Here is a 19,820-nt window from a genome sequence, read left to right as displayed (position 1 = left end):
CACCAACATAACTTTTCAGAAATGTGGATGACTTAATTTGTTTACAATTTGGCTCTCTGCAACTCTGAAAGCTTGAGTCAAGTTAGACGTGAACGCAAGAAGAAAATTAACTAGAAGGATGCAACTGAATTATAATGGGTGCTATGCAGACATCATCCAATGAACTAAGCGTTATAACTGCAAAAAGATTGCAATTGAAATTAAAATTGACTGAAACAGACAGACGTTTATATTAATACATCTAAGATCTAACCTGCTTCAGATCTCATTCAAATGTGACTAGGAAGACAAGATCAAAAATAATTTTACCCAATAGTATCAAAAAATCAAGAAACTAGTGGCAAATATAAATCGAGCCATGACATTTCTCCTTCAAGTTAGGCCGAGGACTTTTCCCCAAAAGTACTTTTTAATTGCAAGTAGCCAGAACCAGAGAGACACAGAATAGGTGAATTTTGTGACATAATTACAGAGGAACACATAGACAACAGTACATAATAAGGAAAGGTGACTTACAATCCTGGTTCTCCATTACAGGAATATTTATTGAAGACATAATCCTTGAATACCATGTACCCATGTTTGGAATACTGGAGAACACATACAATGATATACATCCCTTTTCATTTCTACCTAGCTGTAGACATTAAAATCTAAAGCAGAATTAAAAGCAAACTATCCTGAAAAATAAACCAAGAGGTTTCAGCTCTACATAATTTAAGAAAGAAGGACATTTAATGCTAGGGTCTAGGACAAAAAATTTAGGAAGTCCAAAGAACTTGAAGTGCATGCTGTTCAGAGAGACCGACTAAACTCATCTTCCCAGTTTCCCAAGTATTTAGAACAAGGTAAATCTAGTATATCTATGCCACACAAAGAGGACTTTCTGTTGCGCTGTTGAAAGCGATTTCAATTGACGAAAAAGGCATTTCTTCGGGGATGTAGAGTGTCCTTTCTCTGAAGAAAACCTAGTTTCCACATGCACAGAAGATCTAACAGATACTGAATTGTCTGCACTGGAAATGAAGTTCATTTTCTAAGGCAACGTGGAGCTTTAAATCTCGTCACAACAAGGAGGCTTTGTTGAGACTTAGAGTACTTTTTTTTGTCCAGGCATGTACTGAAGAACAACCTCTGTCCGAGATGCGTTGCCACCACCGTACCTTTAGAGAACACACATGGGGCTGATGTTTGGTTGAAAAGGGAGGATTTTGCACTGGCAATTTTCTCTATGATACACAGTACCTGAAAATCTACGCACAGTTCCACTCTCCTTGAGGGTGTGGAGAAAAACATTGGATTAATGGTCAACATTGTGAACTTCTCGGTTTATTCAACTGTTTACTGTTTCAAATTCAGAATGAGCCATAGCAGTAATAAATACTCTGGTCTCTCTGATATGAAGGGAATAATTGTGCCCCTTTTTCTCTAAGGACACCAAGATTGGTTCTTGTATTTTGACTGATAACAAATGGACATTTTCAGTACAGTAACATTGACCGTTTAAAGCACAGCCATACACAAGAAGAACTCTGTATGTAATGCTGTTCTCCAAGTCTACAAGAGAAGTACACATAAAAGGATTGTTGTTTTGCTTCAGCAGGAGGCTTGTCTGAAAACGCAAAAGGGCTCATGCAGATTCCTCTGTCAGGAGGACTTCTCTCACTGCCCAAAAGGGGGTTGAACCCTTTCTTTGTAGGAAGCTTTTTTCAGATGACTTGTAGAGAGGCCTTTGAAGCACCTTCCTTTTCTCGGTCTACTGCAGACTTTTTCAGCAATACAATTTCATCAGTACATTTGGCAAATCTGCTCCACTCAGCAATCTGTGTGCTCCCAAAAGAGAGTGACCAGAAAAATGGAAGATTCCTGCCTTTCTGCTGTGCCTTAGGTCATAACCCGGTATGCATTAGCAGAGACAATTCTCAGATATTCTATGCAGCACCCATGAAGTACCAAATCAAACATACCTAATGCAGCACTCAACAACTGACTGGATGCCAGGAGCCCTTCGTATTGAGTCTAGTTGAAGTACTGCATCTCATCTTTTGGCCTTTAGAACATTTCCTAGACACCCACAGAGGCCCAGCGTACTTCCCTAACAATGTAGAGGCAACAACTGCTTTTCTGGTATGGCCCCCATATTCAAAATATTGTCCTGCCAATATAATTAATTTGATTTCCCTCCTACTTTGAGGCAGGCAATAACTAAATGATGATCATTTCTTTGTTAGAAATAATATATATAAATACCCAAACTAATCTGGGTTGAGGGTGTCCACTGTCATTAAGGAAGGAGCTTGCTCCAGTGATTTACATTTCTAGACTAAGCATCCGGTGAAATGTTTAGAAGTAGCCAGCAGCTGTTGACTCACTGCGTTTCAATGATCACAGAAAATCCTTTAAGGACCAGAAGCTTTAGAGAAGACTGAAAAATAAAAGACTCGTTGAGATTTTGATTTTAAGTCAGCATAAGATGTTTTGTAATGAGAGACCAGAGTTTTGATGGAGTTTGTTTACAAGAAAGGCAATGGCATAAACATGCCTTTTTTCTCTTCAGCATCTCGGGAGGAAGTTTTATTCTGAGGCAAGTGCTTAACCGATAGCAGGGAGCTTAGATCCGTGCAAAGAATTTCTTCAGTCAGTAAGTCGGGAGATAAGGCTTTGTGTTTGAACTCTTCTGGTGCAGAAGAGGTTTCTACGCAGTGACATCTAAAAGAGAAAACTTTGATCTGAACAATCCAATGGGCCTTGCTCATGGTGAATGCATGGATGGTGAAAGCTCTATCGACATCAACAGTATCTTTAGTTCAATTCAAAAATACTTTTTTTAGACAATGAAGTCTGTCAAAGTGCATTAGTGTCAGTAAAATTAAATTAATAGCTATTGTCAGTTTTTCGTGTCAATAATTTTACAAATAACCCATAGTTCATCCGCAAATTTCCTCAGCAATTTAAAAGTTAAAAATTCAATTCAATAGACAAATAGTGCCTTAATAAATTAACTTTGGTTAAAAAAAGGAGTACTAACTGTATATTTGAGGGTAATCTTTAAGACTACTGAACTTCAAAGTTCCACCCCTTCTTCATTTTGGGGTTCAGAGTTTATTCTTAGTTGCTTCACCGTACTCCTCAAAACCTTTACCAGTTTGGTGATAACTTGCGGCTGTTCATTATTCAGTAGGAAGCTGACAGCAGATGGTGAAGTCTGTGTCCCCTCCTTAGTCCACAGGAGCAGAAGCAATATCCAGAGGTCTTCCAGGAGTATACAGCATGTACAAAGCAGGTGAGTTATTGCCTCCTGAAAGAGATAGCACAAACTGCATATTTTTGACTCTGGCTTAACTGCCCATGGTGGCGACAGGTCTGAGGATGCAAAAGAGCCCATCCGAAGCTTTAGGAATTTCATTTTAGAATGATTGGTTGATACATTTTTGGGAGCCTCTTCTGTCATAGCTGCTGAGGACCAAATGGGCATGTTCTCTTCCAGCAAATGTTCTTTGGTCAGATTTAAGAGATGTTATTTTTACCTTTCAATTCTGGGCTGTTTTAAACTGAAGGTGTGGTAATTTTAAGTTCCACAGCTCCCTTGAGCATGTTTGCACCAATGCTTCAGAATGGGTGTGCGACCAGGCATTTACAGAAGTTGCGATGCCGGAGCACGCAACTTCCAGCCAGACAAGATGTTTCAACGATCCGGCTCAGCAAACCTTGTAGAGTGTAGGTATTTTATTATACTGGCCATCTATCCGTGCAGTTGATTCTGTAATGCAAATTCCATCCTAATTTGAGCTGGTGAGGTGTTGCCTGGTAATTGAAATAAAGACCTTACCACTGTGCTCTGTGCCTTGTTTAAGAAAGTCCCCAGTTTCCCCGGGTAGGTCTCTGACCCGTATGACAATGTTGGCACTAATGTGGCAGTGACAATTTTCTGCAGTTCCTCAAAAGAGAACTTGTTTGTGCTCTTAAAGATTGTTCTAAAGGCACCTTGCAACAAAGCAAGTGCTGGTTTTAATGAGTTCAAATGCAGTAAGTGGCCTCCTTTGTTGTCTAACCAGCAACCCAAGAATTTGTATTGGTCCGCGATGGTCAGGCGATGGTAGTGAAGATACCATTGAAATTATTTTTTCTTTTTCCGGCCAAAGATAACAACATTGTTTTTTTCATAGTTTATCTTCATCTCATTTGCCAGGCAATGCCAGAATCTTTAGTTAAAATGCTTTGAAGATAAAGTATCTTTCTACCAAACATGATAGCAAGCAAGATGCACAAGATCCAAAAACTGGCGTCAATAATGTCAAAGGCGAGAGGCAATAAGGCAGTACACTATTTTTAGTTTTTCCAGTCTCCATCTTGTGGTGTTAGGCATAGTGGCAGCACAACCCTTAAGTGGAGGCTGCAACTCTGAACCAGCCTGTGTAGTAGAACAGTTGCTGAGTATCATCATCTGACATAACAAACAAGCCACGACACAATGCAAGTCAGTTACGACTATTAAAAAATGTCCTCTTAAATTTCTTCATCCCTATTAAAAAATGTCCTCTTCAATTTCTTCATCTAACATGTTGTGCACTATGCTCGTGACCCAAAGGCAAGCATGCGCCCCCTTTTTGCAATTACTCATTTACCTGTCTAACAATGTTGAGAAAGGAGAGGCCAGTGATCAAGGATTTTCCTTATAGAAGTGGTTGAATTATTTCCTATGGAAGTTCCACAGCTCTGTTCATAATTATACGGCAGTGAAATGACCAGCTCCCTCAAATGGAACAATGTTTCTGCTCAGCCCTTTGCAAGTTTTAGCCTAACCACAGCATTCACTAGCATTTTGTTTCTTTAAAAACAAGGAAAGAGTTCTGAATCAGCACTTTTTTAAACTGCGATTATGGATTTTTTTTTTTTTAAAGGAAAAAATACATCAATTTAGTTGATGCTGGCTGTAGATTGGCATGTATATAAAAAATAATTTTCCTTTCCTTTGTAAAACGTGCTCCATGATCCAGGACATAGGCAAAGGTATTCACTATTTATGACTATCAATGGAGATCCCAGGATGGAGAACCTACGAACAAAAGCACATGTTCCAGAATATCAACAAACTTACCTGCAATGCAGTTCTTTATAATGCTGCTTTCACAAATTAGCAACTGTTTGACATACCAGTGTTCTATTATTGGCAATAAAATCCCAATTGTCCAGCAAAACTCAAAAAATGTCCCACAGATCTTTGCATAGGCAAGCACAATCTATACCACAGAATTGGTTCCAAAGACTGCAAATTGCTCATGAAAATGGACCTGTACCTATATCCAACAGGCGGGAGAGTGGGTGAAAAAACATGCAAGGGGTGGGAAGGTGGGGGGTGGAGAGAGCGTGAACTGTGTACTTGTCCCGTCATCTACATGTCAGACTTGCCCCTACTTGAAGTAGTCTGCCAAGCGGTGGCTGTCACCAGTTGCAAAAAAGGACAGCATAAGAATGCTTAAAGGTAACCTGACACAGGGACAATGAAGCACTTTGAAGAATAGGAATGCTGCTGTGAAGCATTTGGGATCAACACAGAAGGGGGCTACTTTCTAGGGCATATAAAAACACAGATGCCGCATATTCTTTAATCTGAAAGTAGTCTTCAGATGTCCTAGAGAGGTGACTGAATGTAGACAGATAGCGTACGGTATGGATTAAAATAATGTGATGAGAGGAGTGGGACCAACAAACAAGACACGATTCTTTGCTACCCTAAAGTCATGATTGTACCTCAGCTGTCGCCTGAACTCAAGCACTGCTACGCTTCTGTTCCTTGCAAAGATGAATACTGGAAAATATTTAAATAGATAACATTAAATACGGAGAGCAGTTAGGGAATACTTGAGATGCTAGAACTACCTCCCTACTGAAAAAATAAACTTTTAGCAGGTCAACAGTCAATGTGCAGCTCATGGACTATCTTCTGTGAAGCAATTGTCGGCATGACAACAGCCGATTTTGATTCAAAAAGCCAGGGGAATGGTCATGAAAAACAAATATAACACAGTGATTAAACAATGCACTATAGCTGAAGTATGCTTGCCTTGTTACAGCCCATAGCGTAAAAGCCATCTTATAGAAAACGAATCGACAGTTATACAGACTGAACTAGAGGACTCTTTCACTCAAGCACTCCTGTGCAGAAATGAGCATAATGGATAGATATTTTAAATAGGAGGAAAATAATGATTATCCACTAGGGATTACGCTCTATTTCCACAGCAATATTTAAAGACAGTCACAAAACCTCCTGCCAAGTAACTTGTTGGATGTCATCTTTAGATAGGATTTACAACACAATACTGCCTACTTAGAAAATTAACCTTTCTTTCACACTGAATCTGGACTCTTAATTCTTGCACAAGGCTCTTGGAGAAAAAAATCTCTGATAGCTAATAGGACCATGAAACAGAAAACTGTCAGATGGGGAAAAGATCATTTTCAGAAACCAAGCTTTGGATGTGGCGATTGAGAAGAGGGACACTCTAGGGGAGATTTCTCTCTTGAGGAAAGTCTAAGAAGCTGTAAACATGTACCACAGCAAGAAATGCCATCATTGACGGGTACGTGCAGAGTTGACCAGAGAGCACCAAGAGCTGCTTAACTTGCAGATCACCGATACAAACAACCAATATCCAGCCGTAGTCTATGCTTAACTTCTCCTTCTGCATCTTGGGGTCTTTTGATTTTCATAATTCAAGAACACTCTTCTCCCTCCACTCAGGAGGAAGGCAAACCAGGAGAAGGAAAGTTTATAATGTAACCATGCAAACAAGCTGTGCTGGGAAGCCAAGCTCACAGGGTGTTTGCAATCACTGCAGTAACGATAATCAAAAGGAGTGACTGGTTCTCATTGGAGTAGCAGAGGATGCTTTTTCAGAAAGGGGCCTATTGTATTTGTATATGTTTTTTCCCTTTAATATGAGGCAGACCAATATCTATCAAATGATTGGTTGCTTCGAGCGTGCCAAATCAGATGACAAGGACGATTCCCATTTTAGCCTTCAGTTTAATATCGATGAAATAATGCAATGCCTAAGCCATGAGAAGTTCTCTTTACTGGAGAGAACCACTTTGGGGAAATCAAGAAAAGGAATATTCTAAATAATTTGACATATTTCGGAAGAAAAAAGGCCAGGTTCTAAACGACTCATTGCAGTGGGAAATGTCTGAATATGGTCCATGGGTTTACAGGGCTTGAATCTCAGTCTAATAGCAACTTCCTTCTTTAACGTGACAACAGCCTTGGGTCAAACATATGGGTCTGAAATGGGGTTAATCCGGTTGACACACTATATTCAAGTTGTAAGGAACGGCAGATTTCTTAACTGGAGGGACAAGGTGAAAAATAATGCATCAGGAAGTTAACTGTTCCGTCACGCAGTAATTACTGAACTATTTACTTTTCCAGAAGAATATTGAAAGCTAAATTTGGGCAAATGCAAAAACATAACATAAGAAAATACCAGGCAGGAATTACACTGAATCACGAAATGTATATGAACGCAGATGAGGATTTTTTTCCACTTGAAGGCATCAGATCAAACTGTGTAAAAACACATGCCCAGTATTCATGCTACTAGAATGCAGATGCAGATGCCCATGAAATAGTACTGGACCCTGCCAGATATCTTGGAAAGGAAATCCAGCCTGAGCAGAAGTGACTCCATGGCACTTGGAAAAAGGGAAAAAGATTAAAAATAAGACCATTGCTGTGATTAGCCAGGGCAAAGAAGATCACTTTTGTTCTTTACAGTTTCAAACGGAAGCTCACCTTGGAGCGGATAGGAACAGGATGCTTTAGACAAAAGTCTTTGGATTTTGACTCTGGGAACATCAACGCATATTCTAGGCATTTTGCCTCTCTTATGATGGGAAAGTATCGAGACTGTTATCCCTAAAATGGAGCAAATCTCTTATAACCCTTTTTTGTTCAACATTCACTCATGCTCTTTTATGGCATGCCTTCTTAACAGCCTGCCTTGGTAGTCAACCCTCATCAGGTCCCGATTTGCAAAAGAGAGGTAGTCACCGCCCCTTCCCTTCATGTATACATATGCTCACCAGCTCACTATCTGCAACTAAGAAAAAAAAATGGTGTGTTTGTCAGGTGGCTGAGGAGTACACAGGAGGCCTCTGACAATGGCACAGTGTGTGGATTAACAGTAACTCAACCAACAAAGATAAGGCCTTCATTTATCTTCAAGATAAGGTTACATGGACATATACATTCTAGGGTGTATACTAGCATTAATGTGGAACTTAGCATTACAAAATCCCCATGCAAGATCTCTGCAGTCCCAGAAGTCTAGGGAACCTCCGGGCCAACAGAGTTATTGTGCACATAGACTTCTAAATTCTGGATGTTGCGGCTAACCTTTCTGGAAGAGGGAAGGTTTATGCTACACATGGGATAAAACAATTACCCTCATGACCTAGATCCTTAAGGGCACTCAGGTGTTTTTGGGAGTAAAACTGGTTCCTTCTGAATTTTTGGGTTATTAGAAGGCAGTTTGGCCCCCTTAATGATATGCTTTTATGACACATATCCAGAAACTTCCCCAGTATTGGAACGACTGGATTGGAGCGGTCGATTTCTAGGAGCTTTTATAGGGTCAAATGTTGTGTAAGATTTCAGTTGCCTTCTGCTAATCTACTAGTAGTACATGAGGATGATTTGCAGTGATCTACGACTTTCTACAATCTCTAAAAGGCTCCAACTACTGACATGCACATGGAAAAAAAGATACATAGGCAGGTTGCAACAAAAAGCACAGGATGCCATACTGGGTGTGCTGATTTAGTTTTTTTTAAGTTAAGGATTCTCATGAGCTTTGAGATCTGAATCTTCTGCATCACCTGGTGAAGGACAAACGGCCTTGACACCAATGGTGGAAAGCTCAGTGAGGACAATACTTTGTACACATTTGTAGTTTGTATTATTCCACCATGTTGGAAGATGGCTTTATAAGCTTCCTTCCACCAGGGTCTTGACCTACAGAGGCAGAGTGATCAAGTCATTACTTTCAAATTACTGGATGAATATATTCTCAGCACTGCTGATGGCTCTTCATTTCCTCTGCCCCTTATGGATTGATTTAATCTTTAAAGATCAAAAACCTGCTTTTATTATGCTCAGAAGGCTGTTATCTCTTCCACAAGAATGCGTAGATCTTTTGGTGGGCTTAAGCTACTTCCACATGTTCTCCTAGAAACCGTCTTCCTTTTCACCAACCAATGCAATGCCACCAGCTACAATGCCTCTGGCAGTCTTAATCTTCTGGATTTCATCATCCACGTGATTTCAGGAATAGTCTGCTCTTATGGAAATTTTACGGTATACATTTGAAGAAAGGGAAATAGGGTGCAATTATGAAAAAAGGCTCAAGACCACACTAAGATAAACACTATCGGCCAATAGTTATGTTGCATACTTTACAGAATTGACCACATGTTCAGATGTCATAATTCTGCCTTCATTACAATCTGTCACAGAAGTCATTTTTTCATAGCATGGGAAGTTGGAAACTACACCATGTGAGGCATAAAAAATTACATTAAACATATGCCCCAAATGTAAACTGCCTGGCACAGAGGAGCATCCTGAGACAATCAAGCCACTGAATTCCTTAAAACAACTTTTTAAAAAATATGTATTAGTTAAGTCTATGTGCACTATTCTTGCTTCGTGTTTTTTTGTCTTTTTTTCTGTGAAGATTTAAAGTGGGCTTTTTGGACGAATGTGTTCAGGAGTTAAGAAATCATATTTTGCCCTGTTAAAAACAAAAAAACTAACTTGTTGCTTTAAGAAAACAGGTTTGCTTTGCGAGAGCATTTAAATAAAATGAAAATGCTGCCTGTTAAAATGCGTTCCAGGATCCCACACGTAGGCAAACATATTCTCATTCAGAAAAAATCCATGGCGAAGAATCAGTAGTTATCAATCGCCAAAGACTGGGTCTCCTAAAGTGAAGGTCCCGGAGGTTTGACATCAGAGGGTACCAAGAAAGAACTTGGTCATATGTGGTAAATCCGGGGTCTGAGAAGTCTACTGTTATCAGCCATTAACATTTTTAGTTAAGCAACATTATAACCTGGAGACAGCAAGGAAAAGGCATACTTCTCGATGGAAAGACAAATAAGTTACTATCCTCCAAAAGGAGTCTAAATCTTGACTTGTGAAAAGGTTAAATGAGTGTTGATCTTCTGCCGTAGAGAAATATTGAGGGGCCTACCTCATTGTCACAGCAGCATGCTGAGAAGGATGCAACGGCCTGTGCATATTCTAGCTGCATTGACCTGCCCTTAGTAAACAGTGGTAAAGTCTTTGTACAGTTTATATTTGTGATTAGGATGAGATGATCAAATTTGTGAATCTTTTCCCTGACCTGTGCCCTGTACGTTCATTTTATGTTTGGATTGTGAAAAGGGGTTTTGTGAGCTCTTCAGGACAAGGGTGCTGAATCCCTCTTTGATGATGTGAGTCTTTCACCACAGAGGTCATTTACTAGCATTGTACAGCCAAAACATTGAACTGCATCTCCTCGTTTATATCTCAAGATTCAGGAAGTTTTTGGTCTCTCATAACTTCCACCATATGACTCATAGAAAGACCAAACTTAAAGGAGGAAAAATTGATTCTACACCAAACTGACATGGGATAAGGAAGAAGAGGGCAACACATCGAGAATTCCATTTAAATGAGCCGAGAAGACATTTATTTGCTTAATTCTTCACTCAAATGTACTACTTCTGTGAATTAAATCAGTGCTCTAACAAATCAAATGTGTGCTAAATATAGGTTTTAGAAATCTAATAAAGTATCTTTCTTGGGCGTTTAAGAATATGAAGCACCGGACGATGTGGCCTTCAAGTGCAGATCTGTGCTTCAAAAGACGAAGGTTTAAATTTCTAGGATGAATGAGTTTGGAGCACAAGCTGAAGTGATGCTGATATAGATGTCTGCTTCAACGGTCCTTGGAGTAACGACCTCAAGATTGACAGTCTTCATAGCTTTGGAAAAGAAAAAGCAATTCTGGGGTCGCCAACTATCTTCGACTTTATAGTAGGTCGAATGCCAAATACTTAGGGACAAAGATACCCAAACAGTTGTTAATTTGTGAAGCGAACAGAATGCAGGAAAATTAATGCCAAGAAATTGTGCTTGCAACAGTCCAAATAAATTCACCAAAGTGCATCAGTTAAATATCAAATATCAGAGACTCACACCAAAACGAAACAGTGGAGAAAATAAAATTCACACTTCAATACTCACGACAAATAGATTTGACGTTCACAAATTTTAAAAACACAGCTAACTAAACGTAACAATAAGTAATTATTCTAATGCAATTGTGCCTTGTACCTTTAAGTGAGTGAGGAAGCAAATAAGTAAAATCAAATGCATGAACAAATCAGTGTTTGTGTTAAAACAGAAACGTGTTTTCTTTGATTGAAGAAACCGATGACGTAAAGTGTATTTTAGGGGTGCGATTCATCAGCTTTATATTCTTTAACAGCTTTATATTCTTTAACCGCTTTATATTCTTTAACAGCTTCCGAACTGACTTAAAGGCTTTTGTTTAGTATGTGGTGCCTACAATGCAAAATTATTTGTAAGAAAAGGTGCAAACGAAAGAGGAGTAGGGCTACAGATTTCACACAACTAGCAATCACTTCTAGGTTGGGCTGCACCTTTTAGGGATGTATGTATATTCCTGGTGTTTGCACTGAATCATTTAATTCGTAATCTTGAAACAGAAGCTCCTCTAGAACAGGAGCTTCAATTTCTCAAATTAAGTGTTCTAGTAAAAACTATTGGAAGTTGCTGAAAGAGTGTCGCAAATGTAATCCTCGAGATGGACAATAAAAAGTGCAATCACCATAACATACATAACTAGGTGTGGACTAAAACTAAAGCTGCACAAGTCACATTACCGAACACTCACAGAGGGTTTTCTTTACCTTTGTGTGTCAGAGATGCACCACCAGGCCCAAGCCCATCCTCCATAAACATACTGCTTATCATCCGATCCGCAGCAGCCACCTGCAACACAATGAACAGTAGTTATACTAACATAGCCAAAGGCAATGTCTTGTGAACATTTAATTTATGGTATATTTTGTTCAGCACAACACATTCACCAACATGGGCTATCTTGATGTAGAAAATCAAAAAGTAAAACAATTTAAATTGAATAGAATTACTAGGTGTTCATAAGTTTACGGAATTCAAATAGGTTTAAGTCTTGTCGGAACAACATGGGTAACATATTCAATCTTGTAGCAGCTGACACCAAAAATGTCCGGCCACCAACTGTCTGTCTTTAATCAAACTTTTGGTACTTCAATAAGAAGTTGGTGTTTGGATCTCAAAAGTTGACAGGGTTGGTACCACAGACATTTATGTCAGAAAGATGTGGACGATTTGGGAGTGAACATGGCTCTGTGAGCCAAGCAGATTAATTTGAAAACCCCTCGCTCCTTGAATGGCAACCAATGGACCCACAAAAGTGAAGGTGAAATACTTTTCTAGTCCATAGACCAGAACAAGACTGGCAGCAACGTTCTGCACCATCTGAAGTTTAGAAAACAGGTAATCAGGGAGACCAAGAAAGATCACATTGCAATAATCTCAGAAACAAAAGCACTGATTAGTCGCACACATGGGTTACATTAATGACTCGGCTTAGCAAGACAACTGGGTCTAGGAAGTTTACAGCCATTTTTACTGCCTAACGCAATGCTGCTAATCGCTACGATTGCATAAGAAGTTGGACCTTCTTAAAAAAAGAGGGACCTAGCCAGGAAAGTGAAGAGGAGGGGATAGTGTCCAGGAGGACAGCAGACTGCTAAGTGAGATTGCATTTTAGGTTTCTCTGACATACACCGCTCTTTCAGAGATGTATGTATAGAGAAACTATAATAAAAAGATATGCTATCAAGGAGCATAAGGACATGTTAATTTACGACAGTAATATACTGCCAAGTTAAATTCCCTTTTGGATATTCCCAGAACTGTATTACTCCACAGCTGCTGGAGGCTGAGGGGGACAAGTGAAGATGTGTAATAGGGTGAGGGATCAAAGTAGGTGGAAAGACAAGAGGACAGGGGAGATGCGGTCCTTCTTTTCAGCCTAGCAGCACTAGAAAATGGGATGGAGAAATACATAAAAGTCTGGGGAGAGAAAGGGAAGAGATAAACAAAGAGTATAAGAGCGTTGTGCGATGGATTGTAGAGTAGTAGAAAATATGGGCTAAATTATAAAGAAACAGAATGAAGCCTACAGGCGCATGGAGTATTTAAGAATAGGGTGTTGAGTACTGGTGTGTGCCACTGAGTTCTATCTTGCGGCCATGTCAGTGTGCTGACAGAGTGTCAATGTGTAAAAGCAATAGTTTTCAATGATTTTTTTTTTATATAAGCAAATTCAAAGCATTTTAATCAAACCGTGTAAACGGCTTTAAGCGCAGCTACATTGTGAAGCACCGCTAAACTGTTGAGCTATGAGCAGTGGAATTCTACAACAACTATTTAACATTTGCACTCATTCAGTCAGCCGGCGTCATTTAAAACCAGAGAGTTTGTGGCATTTGAAATATGTATTATCCTCTTCCATTAACGCAGACCTGGTTGGCCAATAACCACTTAAAACTAAACACCCTCAAAATCGAATTCCTCTTAATCGCTCCCCCCAGCCAATCAACCATCATCCTCGAGTGGATGCACCACCTAACAATACTCAACGGTCAACCATCTCATCGACTCCGCGAAATCGCTGGGAATAACTCTGGACAATTAGCTAAATATGCAGAAACACATTAGCGCCTTGATTAATGGAGCACATTTTCAGATAAACACCCTGGGGAGATCGAAACCCTTCCTGCTCGCAAATTTACTTCAAACAGGCAGTACAAGCTCTAGTAAACCCCAGAGTGGAGTATGGGAGTGTAGCTCTCTGCCGCCTTCCCATATCGACGACAGCCCCTCTAAGCAGACCCCCCAGGATATTGCGGCATAGAATTGCTAATTTAGCAGCACAAAAATGGAAATTTTGCGGCATTATTGCGGCACTTTATTTTACTCTTAATTATTCCTTTTAAGCCTTAAATCATTGTAAACTGATTTAGCAGAGTATTTAACTTTGAAAAATGCATTAAAACTATCTGAGAGTTCCTTTCAGCTGTTATTCGTGAATTGCGAAATTGCAAAATGCTGGAAGGTCGACTCAGTGTTTCCCCTCCATATTGCCTTCCCTCTCTCTCTATTCTTCTTCATCCACCCCATCCTCTTGCTTCCCTCACTTCTGGGATATTCCCAAACAATAAAGTTTTGTAAAAACCCATAACAAAACAAGAATTGCCAAAAGGCTGGTGGCCAACACCTGACCTATTGGTTTTGCCAATGTTCTAGATTCTGTCAGTTAAAGTCTGTACTTGGTTCCAAGCAGCCTTTAGATCATAAACTAATTGCACACATGAATATTTCTATCAGCTAGTAGCTACCTCTTCCTTCTCCAACTTCACTTTCAACTTGCAACAACTCATCTGTCAGGAACGGCCACTTTTTCTTTTAAATAAAAAGAATGGCTACTTCGATCAAATTAATAAAGCTTGCTAATGTCATTCTCCCGTCCCCCTCCCCACTTCGTCCTCTGATTCAGTCCCTCTCTTTTTGCTACCTTAATTCCTAGATCCGTTCGCCTTGTTGCTCTACCTGCATCCTTGGCATTTGCAACTCTGCACACTGCCTACACAACTTTGTGCTAAAAAAATCTATTTTTTTTAAAGTGTTTATTCTGTACATAATTATGTGTAGCAGAGCATGTACACGTCCGTCATTAGTGAAACCCTCTAGACGGGTGGGTATTTCATTCATTCCGCTCCCTCATTCAGCTCCTAGGGCCTCTGAAGCAAGCAACATTTACAGTTTGCTTCTGCGGTCTAATACCCCCCTGATCCCCCCCAAATTCAACTTGAGAGGGACTCCTAACAGTTCAGCGCAAAAGTCAATCTCTCATGGCTGCGCAGTACAGTCTACAGCCATCACTCAGTCGAGTTTCCTCCAACAAGCGGTAATCGACACACTAGACCACATTTCAAAGTCTTAATAAAAGTGCTACGTTATATCTTATGCATTTCTGGCTCACATCGTTAAAAAAAAAATACCCACCACATCTGCTCACTAACAGAGACACTGTAACTAACAAACAGCTGCTCGGAAAAACCAACACGAATCTGGCACCTGCTTATTTACTACCCCCTTAGAAATATATGTGCTTAGGTTGGAAATCTTGACCGTATAATTGACACTCAAACGATAGGTAAAATTTAAGCAGCCCTTGTTCAGGAACGAATGAAGGAGAGGAAAGAGAGGTAAGACCTGCTTCTGAAGTCGCTGTCTTCCTTTAGCAAGCATGGACGAGGGAAGACATGGGGCACCACCTACCACTGCGCCATGCAGACACGCTCATCCCAGCTCTTTACCCCCTACCAGGAAGAAAGATCAACAACGGAACGAACCGCAGGTTACATGTGTGCGTGCAGCAAATTGGAACTCCCCAGAAATCTGCAGGAAGACCATTTTTCGCTGCAATAATGGAAAATATTGCGGCCATCGCGGTCCTTAGCCGATTTCGCGGCAATTTCGTGAATCGCGAAAGGCTGGAGGGTCTGCCTAAGAGCCTCAATCAACCCAGCTGCTACTCATCACAGACTCCAAAAGAAACTGTCACATCTACCCTGACCTTCGTGCCCTCAAATGGCTACCTTAATGAGGCCAGAATACATTTGAAAATAGCCTGTTTGACACACAAGGCATTAAATCACAAAACCCAGAGATACCTAGCTGAGAAACTGGTACTATCAGGTGGTAACAGATTCACAGGAGCTCCTATAATCTTCAACTGAAACCACAACGATGTACCAAGAAAAAAAAAAACATAAAACCGGACCTTCTCAGGAATGGCTCCCAGGATCTGGAATGCCTTTCCCCCAGAAACAAGACAGAACCCGTCCACTGCATTTTTCAAACAAGCATTGAAAATGCAATAGGTCTCGCCTTTGATTAAGTTAAAGCCATTTGCTTTGCTAATGGTATTGTATAGCAAAGCAAATGGTTTTAACTTGATGAAAGGCGGGACCTATTGCATTTAATGCTTGTTCTACCTCACCTACTATAACACCTAATGGTAAAACACCAACTGGCAAAACAGTTTGTGGCAGGAAAAAAAGTCCCATCAAAATGAACAATAAGGAAAGCCTAAATATGTCAATAGCAAAATTCGAGAGTAAACCTTCTGCTCCCCTCAAGGTCCGCATCCCGAACCGCCGGTCTCTTCTGGTCCCCACTAGGGAATAATTCAATACATCACCTTCCAGTTACTGTAAAGGCGCTTCATCCTCCGATAGTAGGCTTCCTTGTCCAGAGTGACTGCCATGCTGCACAGCAGATGTGCTTGGAGAGCGACGCGAGAAATCACGCTAGCCCGGGGACACGCAAAGGCCTACGAAGTGACTCGCGTGAGAAACACAGGCAATAGAGAGCGCTGGAGGTTTGGGACACCCAAGGCAGGGCGCACACCTGCACCAAAGCGCGCCCACGTTCCCGCAAAGAGTTTTAAGGGGGAGGAGGAATGGACCCGGAGACAAAATGGCTACTATACTCTTGTTCTATGGTACTCACAAGGGCACTGACAGAAAAATAATGAAGTGAGGCAGCATGAACTGTAGCGACTGGCACAGCGAGTAGGCGAACTATCTGTAGGTGAAGATTTACTAATTTTTCAGAGAATCTGTCCCGTGGCGAGCAGGGAGGACGAGATGTTCATGCGTACACGTGACTCACTCAACACAGGCTTTCTAAATGTTGCCATGTTCATGTACAGGACGCTGAAATCGTTACCTCAGTGCCAATGCTTTCTCGCTTCCTAGCAAGTCTGCTGACAGACGTCTGCGTTCTTCCGCCTCCCAATCTCCCCAAAAGATGTTTGTGCAGTTTATTGGGTTTAGAGACTGTTCCTCCTTTCACATTATGTCTTCTGTCACCGTGTGAGGCTGCTGCTCTCGGCCCTCTTGCAGCTGCTACAAGATGCCATTCTTTTAGTTTTTTCCTCCTCATCCCACCGTGTCAAGCCTTTGTGGAACTTTTACAGCCGTACTCTCTCTACCTGTGGGCCGCTTGGCTGACCACGCTTCACTTGGGTCGCCTGACCTCCTCCCCTTTAGTAACGGGGACATGGTGTAATCAATGGAGCGACTGGATCATTCTTAGGTTACTTCCCCACCTCATTAGGGGGTGCCAGATGTTAGACTGCTTATCCTCTGCCCTCTCATATTCCGGAACCCGGAGCAGCAGCTAAGACCCTGGCCTGTATTATCATGCCCCAATCAGCCTTGGAGGTGTGGGGGGACGCTTTGGGGTGTAACAGTTGTCCACATGGAACTCTCCCGAACTTTGCTACCTGGTCACAGATCTCCAGATACCGTAGCTCACTGGGGTAAAGCGCACTTTACACTCACTCGAACATTGTTCAACAATACAACCCATAACACGCAACCCTCCCTCCCCCCCCCCCATCCCGGGGTGCTGGCATGCAGCCGTTTACACTTGAAGATTTTTTTTCATAGCCACATACTGTGGCATTAACATAGCGATAGGCATATGGCCACAGCTACCACCACCAAACCCCTTCCTGTTCCTCCAGGGCTTAGAGGGCGAACCAGTACTCTTCTCAAAAAGATCTTCCGCTGGATCCCCCTCGAGACAAGAAAGACTGTCACCCACGCACTGGTCACAAGTCGACTGGACTTTGGTAACACACTATACGCCAGAATCACAGCAAAACTACAGAAAAAACTCCAAAGCATCCAAAATGCATCAGCAAGACTCATATTGGACATTCCTCGCCAAGATCACATCACCGGACACCTAAAAGACCTCCACTGGCTTCCCGTCAACAAGAGAATTACGTTCTGTCTTCTCACCCACGCACACAAGGCCCTCTACAAACTAGGACCCGAATGCCTCAACACTCGGCTGTCCTTCTACACACCCACCCGCCAACTAAGATCGTCCAATCAAGCCCTCGCCGCAGTCCCGCGCATCCGAAATCCACCATGGGTGGCAGATCCTTCTCCTTCCTGGCGGCCAAGACCTGGAACTCACTCCCCACTCACCTCCGCCTTACTCAAAACCACATCTCCTTCAGAAAAGAACTTAAGACCTGGCTATTCGACATAAAATGAACCCCCCTTCCCCAAGCGCCTTGAGACCCTCTGGGTGAGTAGTGCGCTATATAAATACCTGAACTTGAACCTGGGCGGTGTGGGGGCCTATGCCCGAGCTGCGTGCGGCAGAGAGAGTCTGGGAGGGTGGCAGTGGGCAGGAGGCACGTCCCTCAGCCCTTCCGATATACTGCTCCGTAAACGAGGCAACCACATAGCACAGCGCCAGTTCCACAGCCACCATGCTTCCACTTTCATAAAGCTCAGCAGGCACCATGCTAATAAAAGAATGCTCAGACTCTTTTATTAAGCACCGGGCACCAAGGGTGGATTATAAATAAAGCAACCCACCATCAATAAAATGCTGAAATTGGCTCAGCCAGCCAGGAGGCATTAGCTACACCCTCAGGCTGGGAAGAAAGGGAGGGGTGCTAGCGGTGGCGAGGGGAGTTCACGTAAGGCCCTGTCGGCTCCACTATTGGTATCTCTACTGGTATTAGAGCTCTGCTTACCTAGGATAATTCGTTAGGCTACCTCGGAGGGTCAAGCGCCTGCTGCGGAGTGAGCCTGTCAACCTTGACAGAATAATTGAAGGAACATTAAAATACAATTCTGATCCGGTGGTAAGCAGTGTGGTCTCTCGTGCAGTTGGGACCACCGGCTTTGTTATTATTTACAAGGGGCACTTCTGTGGGTGCGCGGCCACACACCTTTTATTAACAGCACCAGTTTCATAAAGCTCAGCAGGCACCATGCTGAGGAGAGAAGGCTCAGACTCGTGTCATGGTGGTGTACCTTCATTTTTATTTTTGACAGCATGATGAAAGATTGCCATACACCAAATCGGACCGCATTCGTGTTAAGAAGCTACTTATTATTTATAGATTTACTCTGGTGTAGCACTGTCCAGGTTACTTCCGATGCCCGTCAACGGAATTACAAAGATATCAGCTCAGTGGACACTCAGTTTACAGATTTGCAGAATCGTCGGCCATTCCACATCAGGCTTGACTGAATGATTTCTAATCGCCTTGAAAAAGTCTGAGTACAGACGAAACACATGCCGGCTAGATTGTGTGCTGGGAATTCTTTTAAAACAAAGACGAGGATCTACTAAATTGATTGGGTTTGGATATTCTGTTGGACACATAGATTACTCACCGATTGAACTGACCTCTGTAGCTTTCATATGTACTAATCAGTACAGGTTTCTCTTGCAGGTTGTAATCCACATTTACTAATGTTGGACTGATATATCAATACACGGGTGTGCTGTTCGGGCTTCTTTTTGTTTCACATTTTTGCATGTTATGTACTTAATGTGCTGGTGATGTCTCTGGGTAGTAGATTTCAATAGCTGATTGAGCACCCCGATCCAAATTACACAATATTACGGTACACGCCAAAGGACTTTTTTTTTTGGATCATATACATTGGTATATTCTGATGTGTGGTTGCCCTTTTTTAAGGAACACTACTACCTTTCTTTGTGCTTTAGTTTCTAGGAGCTGTCCGCGGATTATGAGGTGGAGTTTGCAGTTTGTATATGTCTGCGTGGAGACGCTCGCACTGCG

At 41.7% G+C, this 19,820-nt stretch overlaps 1 protein-coding gene across 2 annotated transcripts in view; it reads right to left on the bottom strand.

Annotated features, from left to right (window-relative positions):
• Positions 1–19,820, bottom strand: part of FLOT2 (flotillin 2) — a 351,376-nt gene that overhangs the window by 206,398 nt on the left and 125,158 nt on the right. For both annotated transcript variants that reach the window (XM_086955138.1, XM_086955139.1), the window contains exon 2: positions 11,986–12,067. In XM_086955138.1, coding sequence (XP_086811264.1) covers positions 11,986–12,067 — 82 coding nt within the window. The remainder of the gene's footprint in view (positions 1–11,985; positions 12,068–19,820) is intronic.

This window comes from Lissotriton vulgaris, chromosome 2_1 (assembly GCF_964263255.1).
Source record: "Lissotriton vulgaris chromosome 2_1, aLisVul1.2, whole genome shotgun sequence".
NCBI lineage: Eukaryota > Metazoa > Chordata > Amphibia > Caudata > Salamandridae > Lissotriton > Lissotriton vulgaris.
This window is presented reverse-complemented; position numbering and strand designations above follow the sequence as displayed.